Source organism: Marmota flaviventris, chromosome 14 (genome assembly GCF_047511675.1).
Source record: "Marmota flaviventris isolate mMarFla1 chromosome 14, mMarFla1.hap1, whole genome shotgun sequence".
NCBI classification, from domain to species: domain Eukaryota; kingdom Metazoa; phylum Chordata; class Mammalia; order Rodentia; family Sciuridae; genus Marmota; species Marmota flaviventris.
This window is the reverse complement of record NC_092511.1, coordinates 86,763,130-86,778,461: the sequence shown is the minus strand read 5'-3', so window position 1 is coordinate 86,778,461 and position 15,332 is coordinate 86,763,130. Positions and strand designations below refer to the sequence as shown.

The following is a 15,332-nucleotide window of genomic DNA, read 5'->3' as shown; positions in this document are numbered from 1 at the left end:
AAAGTTTTGGATTTTGGAACATTACAGACTCCAGATTTTCAGATTAGGAATATTCAACCTGTTGTTCACTGGGAGTAAGTATAAACTAGCAGTATGGAATCATGTTGTTATAAATTTAGAATTCAAACAATCTACAGGTGATCTGCCAATAATGAAAAAGTCTTAATTTATTTCTTATTCATCCTTAGGATGTAACTCTTCAGAATGTCACCCCACAGTAAGGGTAAAACCCAGTGTCTGCCCACTCCATTCACCATCCCCCTTTCCCCACCAGTCCTGGGTAGGTCTGGACTCCCAGTGGCTGGCACTATAGCACTGAGGCAGCTAATGACCCCCTGGGTAAGGAGTACATGTTTCTCATCTATGTTTATTTTCCCTTGGCTCCTGACTTAGAGCTTTTTTTTATTAACTTCAGAAGGATTTCTACCTTAAGTTTTTTTACTGTTAAATGACTCTCTTCATTGTAGTATAGAGATATGTACTTGCATTTATGAGGCATGAAAACACAATGTTAGTGTCTTAATTAATGCATTTCAGTATGATTTTCCCTTACCCTAACATCTCCATTGTCTTGATACAAATGTATAATGTCAACTTTAATTTATTTTAAAATTTATTTGCTTTTCTGAAAGAAGGAAACACAGTTCATATAGAAGTAAAAGAAAACCCTGAAGAGGAGGAGGAAGAGGAAGAAGAGGAAGAAGAAGAAGAAGAGAGTGAAGAGGAAGAAGAGGAAGAAGGAGAAAGTGAAGGCAGTGAAGGTGATGAGGAAGAGGAAAAGATGTCAGATGAGAAAGATTCAGGGAAAACATTAGATAAAAAGCCAAGTAAAGAAATGAGCTCAGACTCCGAATATGACTCTGATGATGATCGAACTAAAGAAGAAAGGGCTTATGACAAAGCAAAACGGAGAATTGAGGTATTTGTTTTCCCCTTTTCATTCCTTTTCTTCCCACTTTTGCATGATCATTAGGATTATACTCTATAACTAAAGGCCTTGAGCAGCAGCGCTTGTAAAAATATTTTGACTCTTCTCCAATTTTTGTAGTGTTGAGACATCACAAATCTGCAACACCAGTCTAACCCAGGGACCCTATCTCCCTCTCTTACCTGAATCAGAACCGTGGCTGCTTCATTATTTTGTTGTTGTTTTCTCCAAATTTCAGTGTGCTCTTTGATGGTTTATAGGTATGTGAAAGTATTCTGAGCATATGCTGCCTAGTTATGAACATCAGTTAAGTGTTTGCCTCACTTATTTAGATAATCTGATATCAGCACTTTATTTGTTTAAATCTGGTAAATGGAGCTTCTATTTAATAAAATCCATACACCTAATATACTTTTTATATTTTTCCTACTTAAGGTTGTAGACTTTAAGAGAAAGTTTGCTTTAATTCTGTCAACTTAGTGTAAATAATACATTAAAAATGATTTTAGTTGGCTTGAAGAGACTGAACTGTTAGAAAGCCAAAAATATTTTGATTTTCCTTATCTTTTCTTGTATAACTTATTTATACTTTTTCATTTTCATGTTTACATATCATCATTTGTTTTTTCCTTCTCTAAATTCTAGAAAAAATTGTCTGAATTCCTAAAGGATTGAGTGAGTCTGTTGTTGCAAATTAGGATTTATTTGTACCTCAGCAATATTAATGTTTGGGCTAGATAATTCTTTGGAGACTGTCTTTATTGGAGGATATTGGGCAATATCCCTAGCCATGTGGTCTTTTGTGTGGCTTCTTTTGCTTAGCCTGTTTTTAAGGTTCACTTATGTCATACCATATGCCATTATTTTGTTCTCTTTGTTGCCAAGTAGTGTTTTATCATATAAATATATAGGTTGAGCATTACTAATCTGAAAATATAAAATACTACAAAATCTAAAACTTTTTGAGCACTGACATACTGCCACTGTGGAAAATTCCACACTTGACCTCAACAACAGGCAGGTCACAAAGTTCAGACACACTAACAATATTATATTAAATTACCTTCAGGCTATGGAGATAAGTTATATATGAAACATAAATGAATTTCATTTTAATATTTAATTTTCCTTGCATGTAGTTTGCCTCTGTATTATTTAGATCTTTTAAACTCTTCCAGCTGTGTTTTTTAGTTTTGAAATTACCAGATTTGTAATTTTTGTTGAATTTATTAGTTAGCTTTTTATTCCTCTTGATTCTATTGTGAATGTCAAAAAATTTCCCATTAATACTATAAATAAGTGATAGATTGATTTTGTATTCAGTTGTGCTAAAAAAGCATTTTTTATTCTAATAGCTCTTCATGGATTCCTTAGAAATTCCTATAATCAGGTCAGGGCATTTATCAAAACACTTATCTTTCCACTCTAATTGCTTCTTGTTTCTCTTTCCTGATTTTCCTGGATAGAGTAAGTACTACAGTGTTGAATAGACATCGTAAGAGCATACATACTTGCCTTGCTCCCAAATTGACAGGGGGGAACATTCAAAGTTTCATCATTAATTATGATGTTAGCTGTAGGTTTTTTACATAGATCAGTTGAGAAAATTCCCTTGTGTTCCTGGTTTTTATCCCCATGGGTGACATTTTTCCCCCTCTGTTGTATTGGTACATGGTGATAGCACCAATTGATATTCAAATCTTAAGCCATTGTTGCATTCTTGGGATAAATCCCACTTGATCATGGCATGTAATCTTTTTGTATGTTTTTGGATTTAGTTTGGTAATATTTTGTTGAGTATTTGGGGAATATTGATCTATGAGGAATATTGATCAATAGCTTTCTTCATGTTTGTCTGGCTTTGATAATATTAGCATTATAGAATTGTTTGGGAAGTTTTCCTACCTCTACTTCAAGTTTATGAGGGATTGTTTTATTTCCTTTTTTAAATGTTTGGTAGAATTTACTAATTTTTTTTTAATGGGAATATTTTTAGATTTCTAAGTTCTTGTTATGTAGGGCCATTCATATTTTCTATTTCATCTGGAGTCGTTCTCTAATTTCTAATCATGTATTTCATCTAAATTGTCTTAATCTGTGAGCATAAACTTGTTGATAGTATTCTTTTACAATTCTTCAGGTTTCCATAATGTCAGTGAGTGTGCCTTCTCTTTTGCTTCTGCTTTTGTTGGTCTGTCTTCTTTTTTTCTTGGTCTATCTAGCTAAAGATTTTCTCAAAGACCCAATCAAAGATTTTATTTAATTTTTTTTCTTATTTTCTCTTCAGTTAATTGTTTTTTAAAGAGAGAGAGAGAGAGAGATATTAATATTTATTTTTTAGTTTTCGGCGGCCACTACATCTTTGTTTGTATGTGGTGCTGAGGATCGAACCCGGGCCGCACGCATGCCAGGCAAGCGCGCTACTGCTTGAGCCACATCCCCAGTCCCTTCAGTTAATTTTTATTCTATTTGTTTTCTCCTTTTGGTTGAATTCAGGTTTAGTTTCTTCCTCCTTTGCTAACTTTTCATGGTGACAACTTATATTATTATATTATTGATTCATTTCCCTGTAAGTTTTGCTTTATCTGTATCCCATAAAATTTGGTAAGTTTTGTTATTTTCAAAACATTTTCTAATTTTTCTTAATTTCATTTTTGACCTGTGTGTTATTTAAAAGTGTTTTAATTTCAAATATTTATGGATTTGCCCAATTTCCTTCTGTTGTTAATTCTGAATTTTGATATTTATTGTCTTTTTTTTTTTTTTTTTACCCTTCAGTGCTGGGGATTGAACCCAGGGCCTCCTCACATGCTAATAAGCAAGTGGTGTACCACTAACATACATCTCCAGTCCTCTGTCAGTTTAACATAATGAAAACTTGTTTTATTCACTTTTTAGATTATTTGTGTGCTTGAAGAAGAATTTATATTCCATCTCTGGACCCAACATTTAGTTAGGTCACTTTGGTTGTTGTTGATGGTCAGATTGTTTGTGGACTTCCTCATTTTCTGTTGTTTTTCTATTTGGTATTGAAGTTCTCAAATTGTTTTGTGGAATCTTATTAGTCTTGTCAATTTTTTCTTCATTTATTTTGAAGGTAAATACATACTTGTTTGTTCTTCTTTATATCTTCCTGAGGATATAAATGTTTCTCTCATCTCTCACAACATTATCTTCCAATGCCTACCTTGGCCATCTTGTTCCACAGACCTCTCTGTTAAATTTCTAGCTGAAGTTCCAGGTTGTCACTTGCCCTAATGGGATGGAGAGCTTAGTCTGGTTTGTGATTTATCTTCTCCTCTCATTGTTGAGATCACTGCTGTTTGTGGCCATGCCCTAAGCTATGGAACACCACATCCCTCTGCCCTGTACCATGTCTCCCTATGGAGCTGTAGGAGTGGGAAGAAGAATAGAGTAGCTCAGACTAAAATGCCATGGGATGCCAGCACTCTTACTGAGGCCCAATAAGTTTTCTTGAATTAAACACTTCTATTTGGTGTATGCCTTTAGCCGTTTACTAGAGTTTAAGTAGTTGTTTAGACTGTTTGGTTTGGTTGTATCTCACTTTAGGGAGAGGATTGCTGAACTCCTCTTGTCATTCAAGGAGTTCTGCCTCAACGCGTCAACAGCCACATCTTCTGTTCAGTTTTATTGAAAGATCCTAATTTAATTTTGTATTATTCTGCTTGTGGTGTCAGCAAAATACCACCAAATTGGTGTCTTAAATATCTGAAATTTATTTTCTTACACTTCTCAGAAGCTAGATATTCAAGATTAAAATGCTATCAGGGAGAGCTCTCTTCCTGGCTTTCAGACATCCACCTGCCCTCCCGAGTTCTCATGTGGCTGTTCCTCTTTGTGTGTATATATATATAGAGAGAGAGAGAAAGAGAGAGAGAGATTGCTGGTGTCTGTTTTGGGACACCAGTCCAATTAGATTAAGGGCCTACCCTTAGGAACTCATTGAATCTTGATTGTCTCCTTCATGGCCCCATCCCTTAAGCAGTCACATTGAGGGTTAGGGTTTCAATGTGTGGATTTGGGGGAAATGCACTTAAGTCCATAACAACCTTTGTGGATCCAAAATCTTGCTACTTTATGTTATTTTCTGAAATTCACTCTGAAGTCCTTGGTTGGAGTCTCCGCTACAGATAGGGGTTTCCCAAGATGCTTGATTGGTGTCAGCTCTGGGGCTTGGGAAACCTCAGAGATTTCTCATTAAGAAATCTCCAACTACAGAACATTAAGTAGTTATACATACTTAATTTGCCCTAATGAACAGCACTGTAGTGAACAGTCGCTGTTGTACACATGTATTTGTACAAGTGTCCTGTCTTGGTTCAGTATGTATACTTAGAGATAAAAATTCTGAGTTAAAATCTGTACCTCATGGTTTCCAAAAATTTTTACATTTGGTCAAACAGGAGAGAATGGTAGTGGTCAACCAAGTCAAATGGTAACTGCAGTTATGATATTCAAATTTAAATTGTGCATACTGCAGGACTGTTGTGTCCATATCTTTACTAGTAAACAAGTACTTGACCACTGCATCTTGCTTTTGACATTTCAGAAAGTTTTATCATATCAGTTTCCATGAAAAATTTAGTGTCTAGTATAAGAAAATAAAGGACAGAGCTCCTATAAATTTGGTATTTGGATAGGAAATAGATTTGTAAATGATGTTACTTCATAGCTTTGATGAAAGTCTTATTTCATTTGAATGCCAGCTATTGGAAAGGTTGTTATTTTGAAGAATGGGCAGTCTTATGATTTTTTTCCCAGAAAGTTGAGGTAATTAGCTAAGTGTTGCAAAGAAATATATTAAGCTCTTGAGCTTTGGGAAGGTAGGTGATGCTGTTTGGATTTATTTAAGCCAAGACTTAAAATATTTCTGAGAGAGGAGTTTTTAATGTTAGTACATTGGGTAAAAGTTTGAAATTATCTGGGCACAGCAACGCATACTTGTAATCCCAACTACTCAGGAAGCTGAGGCAGGCGAATTGCAAGTTCAAGGCCAACCTTGGCAACTTAGCAAGACCTTGTCTCAGATAATAAATAAAAAAGAACTGGTAGTGTAGCTCAATGGTAGTGATTGATTGGCATGCGTAAGGCTCTGGGTTCATTACCCAGTACTGCCCCTTCTTTAAAGTGTGACAAAAAATTACTTTAAAAAAAAAGTCTTTATAATTCTTATTACCTTTTTAATAAACCTACACATAAATTAGAGGTTGTACTGTATAGTCAAATGATGGAAAGATCAGTTCCTTTTCTAGTTATCATATCCCATTACATTAACTGAATGTAAAAATGATCAGAGTTGGAAATGATACCATTCCTTTTCATAGTTAACTGTGTTACTTTGAAATCTATTCTAAGCAGGTTTCTCTTTGTCTAGCGTAGCTGTGATGAGAACTAGATTGCAATGGTTATGCTGTGAAAAATGCAGTTATGTCTAATAAAATCAGCAAAGAACTTGGGTACAGGTTGTGGTATTCTCATACAAGACAAAATAGGAAAAATATAAGGATAGTGAGGATTTGAAATAATATTTAATTTTGTGTTTTTTTTTTTTTTTCATTTGTAGAAACGGCGACTTGAACATAGTAAAAATGTAAATACAGAAAAGCTAAGAGCCCCTATTATCTGTGTACTTGGACATGTGGACACAGGAAAGACAAAAATTCTAGATAAGGTAAGAAAACTCTGTATGCATTGAAATAACTTTAAAAACATTAATTTAAAAGCACTGACAAAGCTTTAAAAACTCATTAACACACATAGGCAGTTCTCTTTACGATAAATAATTCGCTAATTTCTTATAGCTTTTATCTTTTTCCCTGTCAAAATACCAGTCTAAATTTACTGTCGTCTTATAGCTCCGCCACACACATGTCCAAGATGGTGAAGCAGGCGGTATCACGCAGCAAATTGGGGCCACCAATGTTCCCCTGGAAGCTATTAACGAACAGACTAAGATGATTAAAAATGTAAGTAACATTGTATATCATGTGTTTTCATCTCTAACAAAAATTAAGCTATTAACTATTTCAAAAAGAAAAAAAATAGAGTCTAGTATATCAGACCCATAATACTTACCATTCAGAATTAATATCTGTATTATTTTGCCTTAGATCTTTCCAAGAAATAAAACATCATTATTGGAGCCATCACGTTCTGTTTCCTTCCCTTTCTCTCCCAGAAGCAACCACTGTTCTGAAGTCAAAATTGATCGTTTCTCTCCATGTTTTAACATTGTTAACATTGATCTCCATGTTTAAGAATTCTTTCCTTTCCCACTGATTTTTTTTTTCTTTCATTAACTCTCATATTTTCTGTACTTGCTTAAAGGTATCCAGTTTTTTTATGTTGAATGTAGCACAGTAAAATAAAAGTAAAGCTTGATGGATCATTCCAATGCAAGCACCCTTTTAATGTTCTCAGGGTTGCAAAATGTTGATATTTCAATCCCATCATCCATGTTCCTGTACTTTTAGAGAAACTTTATCTAATTTACTGTTTGATTGCTTAGTGATGAAGTGCATAGGAAAGGCAGAGTTAGCACCTGATCCTTCAACTTTTATATGCCAGCTTTTAAAATAGTGACCAGTTTGGTTTTGTTTTCTCTTGTGAACTCATGGATTTAAACTTATTTACTGAGTTTCAGTCTGTTTCAGTTATTATTGTGCTGAGATAGTCTCATCTCTGTCAGTGTTTGGCTGCTAGGTCTTTTTGATGCAATTCTGATAGTCCTAGTTTTTTATTGTATCGATGACATCTGGTATAGTAGGATACTATAGATTCATATGACATTATTTGAATAAGCAGGGCATTTTTTAAAATTTATTTACATTTTTGATCGATGTGGTAAACTTTCTTTAAAAGAAACATACTTTTGGAATTTTTTTTGGTAATTAAGTAAGCTTTAAAATTGGACCAGATACATTTTGCAAATATCTTCCTATAGATAACCTTACATGACTGCTTTGCTATTTGTATCACCTTTAATAATCTTATCAAAATGTAGTTTATAATATAGTTTTATGACTTAAAGGTGCTATTTTTTTCATTGTTTCTGAAAAGTTCTTTTAATATTAATGAAAAATACTAACCATCGTGCTTTGCTTGTTGATTTTCTTTTAAAACCATTCATTTAGAAAAGGAAGTAGTGATATTTTTAAGTTTTTATGGCAGATAAATTGTTTTATAAAGAAGCTTTCATTGTTTTGACTTCTTGAACTTCCCATTGGTTCTAGTTTGACAGAGAGAATGTTCGGATTCCTGGAATGCTAATTATTGATACCCCTGGGCATGAGTCTTTCAGGTAAGAACAAGTCTTTTGTCATCAAGGAAATTTCTTGAAACTTACTCTAAAATTTTAATAGAGTCATTAAACTTTGGGTAATCATTTGAAATCTGTGGTCCCTATAGCAATCCTCATTGATTTAGTTGTTTTATTTGTATCCTCGTTTTCTAGAGAAGGAAATCCTTTTTACTAACTCCTGTGAAACCCATTACAAAGAGAAGATTATATTGTGTTGTCCATATTCATTATCATGAAAAACTGAGTCAAAATCGGCAGAAATATTAGAGAAACTTTTGGAGCTCTTTCTAACAGATGTCAATTCTGTGTGTCAGATGAGCCTTTGGCAAGTTAAGGGCTGGCCCTTGAACAGTTTAATGCATATAGTTTTCCTTCCTCATGCCCTGGTTTTGCATTTATATATTCAAACAATTATAGATGAAAATAATAAAAAAAATTGCATTTGTATTGAATGTGTACAGACTTGTTTCTTTGTCTTTTATTCACCAAGCAATACAGTATGATAACTGTTCACATTGTATTAGGTATTATAGGTTAAATATTCCTTTTCTAAAATGTTTGGGACCAGAAGTGTCCCAAGTGTTTGAAGATTGTAGTATTTGAATAGACTTTTATTTTATTCATTTATTTGTGGTGCTGAGAATCGAACCCAGTGCCTCACACATGCTAAGCAAGTGCTCTACCATTGAGCTGCAAACCCAGCTCTTGAACTTTATCCAAAAATCTGAAATCCACAATATTCCCAAATATGAAATTTTTTGAGCATCAGGTTGGTACTTGAAGGTTTTGATTTTGGAATTTTGTATTGGCAATTCTTAACTTGTATAAGTAATTTATAAGTGCCTTAAAGTTTACAGGAGGATGTACTATGCCATTTTATATAAAGGACTTTTTAGCATCCTTAGATTATGGTACCTGTCCAGGTCCTGGACCCAATCCCCAGTTTTGTTTGTGTATGGTACGGGGGGATTGTACCTGGGGTCTCATGGATGCAAGGCAAAGACTGTATATCCCCAACCGTTTTTGTGTTTCTATTGTTGAGACAGGATCTTGCTAAGTTAGTTTCCCAGATTAGTGTTTGTCCTGCCTCATCATTCCCACATGGGATTACAGGTGTACACCACGACATCTGACCCCCATAACTGTTCTCATTTTGTCCTTTTTGTTGAGGTTTAACAAAGAAATTACAGTTAAGAAGTATATTGATATTGGAATTTTCTATTCATACATCTTTGTTCTCTTTATAACAGTAATCTGAGAAACAGAGGAAGCTCTCTTTGTGATATTGCCATTTTAGTTGTTGATATTATGCATGGTTTGGAGCCTCAGACAATTGAATCCATCAACCTTCTCAAATCTAAAAAATGTCCCTTCATTGTTGCACTTAATAAGGTAAGTCTTCCTTCTGAAAAATTTAATTTGGGAAAACGCTTCTTAATTTCTGCCTAAAAATTTATACTGCAACATATAAGAACATGCACTCCAGGATAAGTATATCACTGAATGTGTTTTGACCAATTCATTCAAACATACATAACTATTGCCATTCAGAATATAGATTATTTTCATATTCCCAGAAAATTCCCTCATGCTTTTTTATAGTCAATCTGCTGCGTTCTCCAACTATGCAAACACTGTCACTCTAGACTAATTTTGCCTATTTTAAATTTCATATAAATGGAATCATACAATATGTAATCTTTTGAATTTGGCACTTTGTTACTCGTGTTACTACAGCATTATTCATGTTGTTGCATGTATCATAATTTTTTCTTTCTGTTGCTGAGTAATATTCCAGTATCTGGATAATACCACACTTTATTTTTTCACCTATTGAAGGATGGTTGGATTGATTTTAGTTTCAGAATATTAATAAGAAATGTCTATGGACATTTCTAAACAATTCTTTGAGTAGATTTTATTATCACTTCCTTTGAGTAAATACTTAGGAATAGAATTGCTGAGTCATATAGTGTATGTTCAACTTTGTGAGAAACTGGCAGATTTTTTTCATAGAGATTATACCAATTTATATTTCACCAACATTGTGTAAGAATTCCAGTTTAGTATTTTTTTTTAGTTGTAGTTGGACACCATACCTTTATTTTTTTTGTGTGTGGTACTGAGGATCGAACCCAGCATCTCACAAGTGCTAGGCGAGCACTCTATCACTGAGCCATAACCCCAGCCCCCCCCCATCTTTAGTATTCTAATAGGTATGTGGTAGTATTGTTGCGTTTAATTTTCTTTTTCAAGATGACTAGTGGTTTGAGCATCTTTTCATGCACTTAATACTTATTAAAAATGGCAGCATCTCTCTTTGAAGAGTCTTTTCAAAATGCTTTGCTCTTTTCTTAATTAGATGGCAAATTGTCTTATTGTTGAATTTTAAGGGTTCCTTATGTATTTTCAGTGTAAGTCCTTTGTCAGTTACATGTATCCCAGACATATTCCCTAGTACAGGACTGGATTTTTCATTTTCTTAATGGTGTAAATTGAAGAGAAGAAATTTCCAAGTTTGGCAAAATCCAACTTGTTTTTAATTATTTTTGTTTATTTGTTCTATATAAGAAATCTTTTCCTATCCCCAAGTTTGTTGAAATTTTTTTCAAAGGTTCTGGTTACTTACATAAAGACTTTTTGTTGACAGTATTATACTTTCCCCATGGAATTACTTGGGCATCTTTGTCAAAAATTAATTGCCATATTTGTCTGTTCCTAGAATTTATCTTCTGTTCTGTTGGTCTTTATTCATCCTAACACCACTCCTACCCTATCTTGATTATTGTAGCTTCATAGTCAAGTCTTGAAAGCCAATAGTGGTAAGTTCTTCAACTTCATTTTTGTTTCTCAAAACTGTTTTGGCTATTTTAGGTCTTTGAATTTCAGTGTAAAGTTTAGAATCAGCTTGTTTCTGCCAAAAAGCTTTTCAGGATTTTGATTAAAATTGCTTTTACTTTGTAGATAAATTTTGAGAGAATTGACATTTTAACAATGTAGAGTCTTCTGATAGTGAACATTAAAAATATCACTCTTTTATTAAACTAGGTTGCCGTTGCTTTCTCTTGGCAATGTCTTATCATTTAGTGTCCGTATGTTGGACCTATTTTTCTAAATTTATCTCTAAGTGAATTTCATGCTTTTAATACTATTGTAAATAACATTTTAACAATTTGAATTTCCTTCCAACTGTTGATACCACTTTTATGTAGAAATAGTTGATTTTTGTATGTTCACTTTGTATCTTGTGTCTGATAGTAAAACCACTTATATTAGTCCTAGTAGCTTCTTCTTCTTTTTCTTTTCTTTTTTTAAAATAGTGTTTGGTTGTAAATGGACCTTTATTTTGTTTACTTATATGTGGTGCTGGGAATTAAACCCAGTACCTCACACATGCTAAGCAAGTACTCTACCACTGAGCCACAACCCCAATCCCCTAGTAACTTCTTTAGTAGATAATGTGAGATTGTCTTCCTACATAATTTTTATATTCTTATAAATGCTGTTGTATTTTTTTCCTTATCTGTATGCCTCCTGAATCTTTTTCTTCCTTATTGCCTTAACTAGACCTTCAAGAACAATATAGAAGTAATGACGTTAGACATCCTTGTCTTCTATCCAGTCTTTGGAGGAAAGTACTCAGTCCTTTGTCATGGTGTGATGTTTTCTATAGATTATTTTGTAAATACATTATAAGGCGGGGAAATTTATTCTGTTCCTAGCTTGTTGAGGGTGTTGCGATTTGCTTGATCATGAATAGTTGTTGATTTTGTCACATTTTCTTTCTGCTTATATTGAGATGTTCATGTGACTTCTCTCCTTCATTCCGTGAACAACATGAGTTTCTACAACATGAATAACCTTAAAGATGTTAAAAACCAGTCTGTCTTTACTGGAGTAGACCCCACTATACGTCATCATGTAGTATCCTTTCAATATTTTTGATTTGCTAATATTCTGTCGAAGATCTTTGTGTTCACGAGTGATATTAGTATTTAGTTTTCTTATATGTTGTTTGTCTGGTTTTGATATCAGAGTAATAATATTGACCTCATAAAATGAGTTAAAAAATGTTTCCTCCTCCATTTTATGGAAATTTTTGTGGCCAGATGGAGTTAAGTGTCCACTGGAATTCACCAGCAAAGCCACACCAGTGTAGTATTTCTTAAAGACGAGCTTTTTAGGTTTTTTAATACTATGACAGTTTTTATTTTCTAATATGAGCATTTATTAAGGTATTAATTTCCCCTTTAATTATTGCTTAGACATATCATGTTTTTATTATCATGTAGATCAAATACTTCTCTGATTTATCTTGTGATTTTCTTAATTCCATTCATTATTTAGAAGAATGTTGTTTAACTTCTAACTATCTTGGAATTTTTTTCCACATTATTGTTTTTTTCAAATTTAATTTCATTGTGGTTAGAGAAAATACTCAGTATGATCTCATTTTCTTCTCTAATTTACTGAGATTTGTTTTATTCACTAACAAATGATTAGTCTTGATGTATATTCTTGATTCACTTGAAAAGAAAATATTCTGCTTCTGTTGGGTTGAATGTTCTATATGAGGCAGTCACGTAGGTGATGGTGGGACTGTTTTCTTCCATTTTCTTGCTCTACTGATTGAGTTGCTGTTAGGAATGTTCAGAGCAGATGAGGCTGTAGGTTTGTTTGTACTCTGAGTTCTGTACAGTTTTGCTTCATCTTTTCTGAAGATCTCTAATTAGGTGCATACCCAGGATCTCTAATTATGTGCATACCCAGTTAAGGTTGTTATTTTTTCTATTACTGCTACTTCCTCTTGATGAATTGCCCTCTTCTATCATTACTAACTCCCCCATTTTTCTCTGTTAATATAACTTGTCCTCAAGTTTCCTTTAACATTGAAGTAGCAGGTCTTCCTTTCTTGTGATTCTCATTTGCATGGTATCCTATTACTTTTTTAACCTCTTGTCTTTTTCATAATATGTAGAATGCCTTCCTTCTAAATAGCATGTTTTGCTCTTTTTTTGTGTAGGTGAAGAATTCCTTTCTAAACCATTTACATTTATTATAGTATCAGAATACTTAAAATTTTTTAAAATATGTTTTTGTAGTGGTAGACGGATATAATACCTTTATTTGTTTATCTTTATTTGGTGCTTAGGATTGAACCCAGGGCTTCACACGTGCTAGGCAAGCGCTCTACCACTGAGCCACAACCCCAGCCCAGCATACTTAAATTTTCTCATATTTATTTATTTATTTATTTTAAGTTGTAGGTGGATATAATACCTTTATTTTATTTTTATGTGGTGCTGAGGATCAAACCCAGTACCTCATGTGTGCCAGGCAAGAGCTCCAGCCCCCATAACATTTGTGCCATCTTGCTTTTTTCCCCCCTTACTTATTTCAAATAAATTTTGTTCCTTTCTCTTACTTATTTTCCTGCTTTTTTTGGGCAATTAAGGACTTTCTTATTCTTTTTTTAACTTAATATTCTACCTTCAAATATTATACCCTGCATATATCCCTTTGTATATTGCAAGAATATTACAGTGATGTACAGTTTCCTTCTTCCTGTTCTTTGTGCTTTTCTACTTTGGCTACTTTTGACTTTTAAAGGACTTTATCAATGTGATTTTATAATAGTTATCTTTAATTTTTACTGTGCTTGGATTTTACTGAATTTCTTAGATTTATGTGTTTATAGTCTTCATCAAATTTTTTAAATTCTTGGTTGTTATTTCTTCAGGTATTTCCCTGCTTTCATTTCTTAACTATATAACAGAATTCTGTGACTTTACTAGGATTCCAGCTGTTTCTTAATTTTTCTCATGACCAGCTAAAGGTTTCTTTCTTCCATCCTGTCTTTCCTTTATGCTTCAGTTTGGATAGTACTTTTTATTATATTTTCAAGGCTACTAATCTTTCCTTTTACAGATATAATTTACTGATAGACTTACCCAGTGAATTTTTCATTTCAACTTGACAAATTTTAGATTTTTCCTGCTTCTGAGTTGTAAAATTGAGATTGACCTCCTTTATATTATCACCTAGACTGAGATTATGCATTGTTTTGTTATGCTATTATGTCATTTTTTGAGGGGGTACAAATTCCATGTTGTTTCTTTTTTTGAGAAAAAATTTGTTTTTGACACATTTGTACATATTTATCATGTTTCTTTATGTTATTTTTCAGTATGTGTGTACAATGAATTATGACCAAATCAGATGATTAGTAATATCTATCACCTCAGACATTTATTATCACTCATAACTTGTTGAAACCATGAGGGAAAGTTTATTCTGTTATTAGCTAAACAGATTTAATTCTGATTTGAACAGTATAACTAAAACGAGCTGATCTGAGATAGGGCAATAACTTATTTTTTATTTTCTAGTTTTGGGTGTATAATTTTTCCTGGTGATGGTATTGTAGTAATTAATCCTTGCTTCTGTCTACTTTACAAAACTTTCTGGGAACTTGACAACACACATGTGTAGTGTTAGTATAATTCTAGGGTCTTGTATTTTGCAGTCTGTTGGCTGCCTCTCCTGAACTCTTTGGAGGGGCTAGCAGGGGAGATTGGTATCTCAGCAATCTCTCACTTGAAAGGAGGACTCTTATTACAGTCTATAAAGGGCTTTTGTTACAATAAAAGGATTTTTGGATCTACTAATCTTAAATTCTTGAATGTTCTGAATTTTTGAGCATTTTTCTTACAAAAAAACTTTTCCAGATTGATAGGTTATATGATTGGAAAAAGAGTCCTGACTCTGATGTGGCTGCTACTTTAAAGAAGCAGAAAAAGAATACAAAAGATGAGTTTGAGGAGCGAGCAAAGGCCATTATTGTAGAATTTGCACAGCAGGTAAGAAAACCTTCCCTTCTTTATGAAAAGCCATTTCTCAGACTGTTTCTTTCATTACATTATTTTTATAATAACCTCAGCATTTTTATTATAGGCTCTGTTCTCCTACTAACTGGATAGAATTTTTCCTTTATTCCTTCTTTGGTTTTTGTTTTGTTTTGTTGAGAATGGAGTCTTGCTGTGTTGCCCAGGCTTACCCCAGATTCCTGGACTTGGGGGATCT

At 33.4% G+C, this 15,332-nt stretch overlaps 1 protein-coding gene across 2 annotated transcripts in view; it reads left to right on the top strand.

Moving 5' to 3' along the window:
- Eif5b (eukaryotic translation initiation factor 5B) overlaps nucleotides 1–15,332 on the top strand; it is a 57,995-nt gene that overhangs the window by 34,878 nt on the left and 7,785 nt on the right. Inside the window, exons 10-15 of one of the 2 annotated variants that reach the window (XM_027950637.2) lie at nucleotides 636–919; nucleotides 6,513–6,620; nucleotides 6,805–6,915; nucleotides 8,182–8,249; nucleotides 9,500–9,641; nucleotides 14,978–15,109. In XM_027950637.2, coding sequence (XP_027806438.2) covers nucleotides 636–919; nucleotides 6,513–6,620; nucleotides 6,805–6,915; nucleotides 8,182–8,249; nucleotides 9,500–9,641; nucleotides 14,978–15,109 — 845 coding nt within the window. Of the gene's footprint in view, nucleotides 1–632; nucleotides 920–6,512; nucleotides 6,621–6,804; nucleotides 6,916–8,181; nucleotides 8,250–9,499; nucleotides 9,642–14,977; nucleotides 15,110–15,332 lie in introns of both variants that reach the window. The other variant, XM_027950636.2, reaches the window with a different exon arrangement.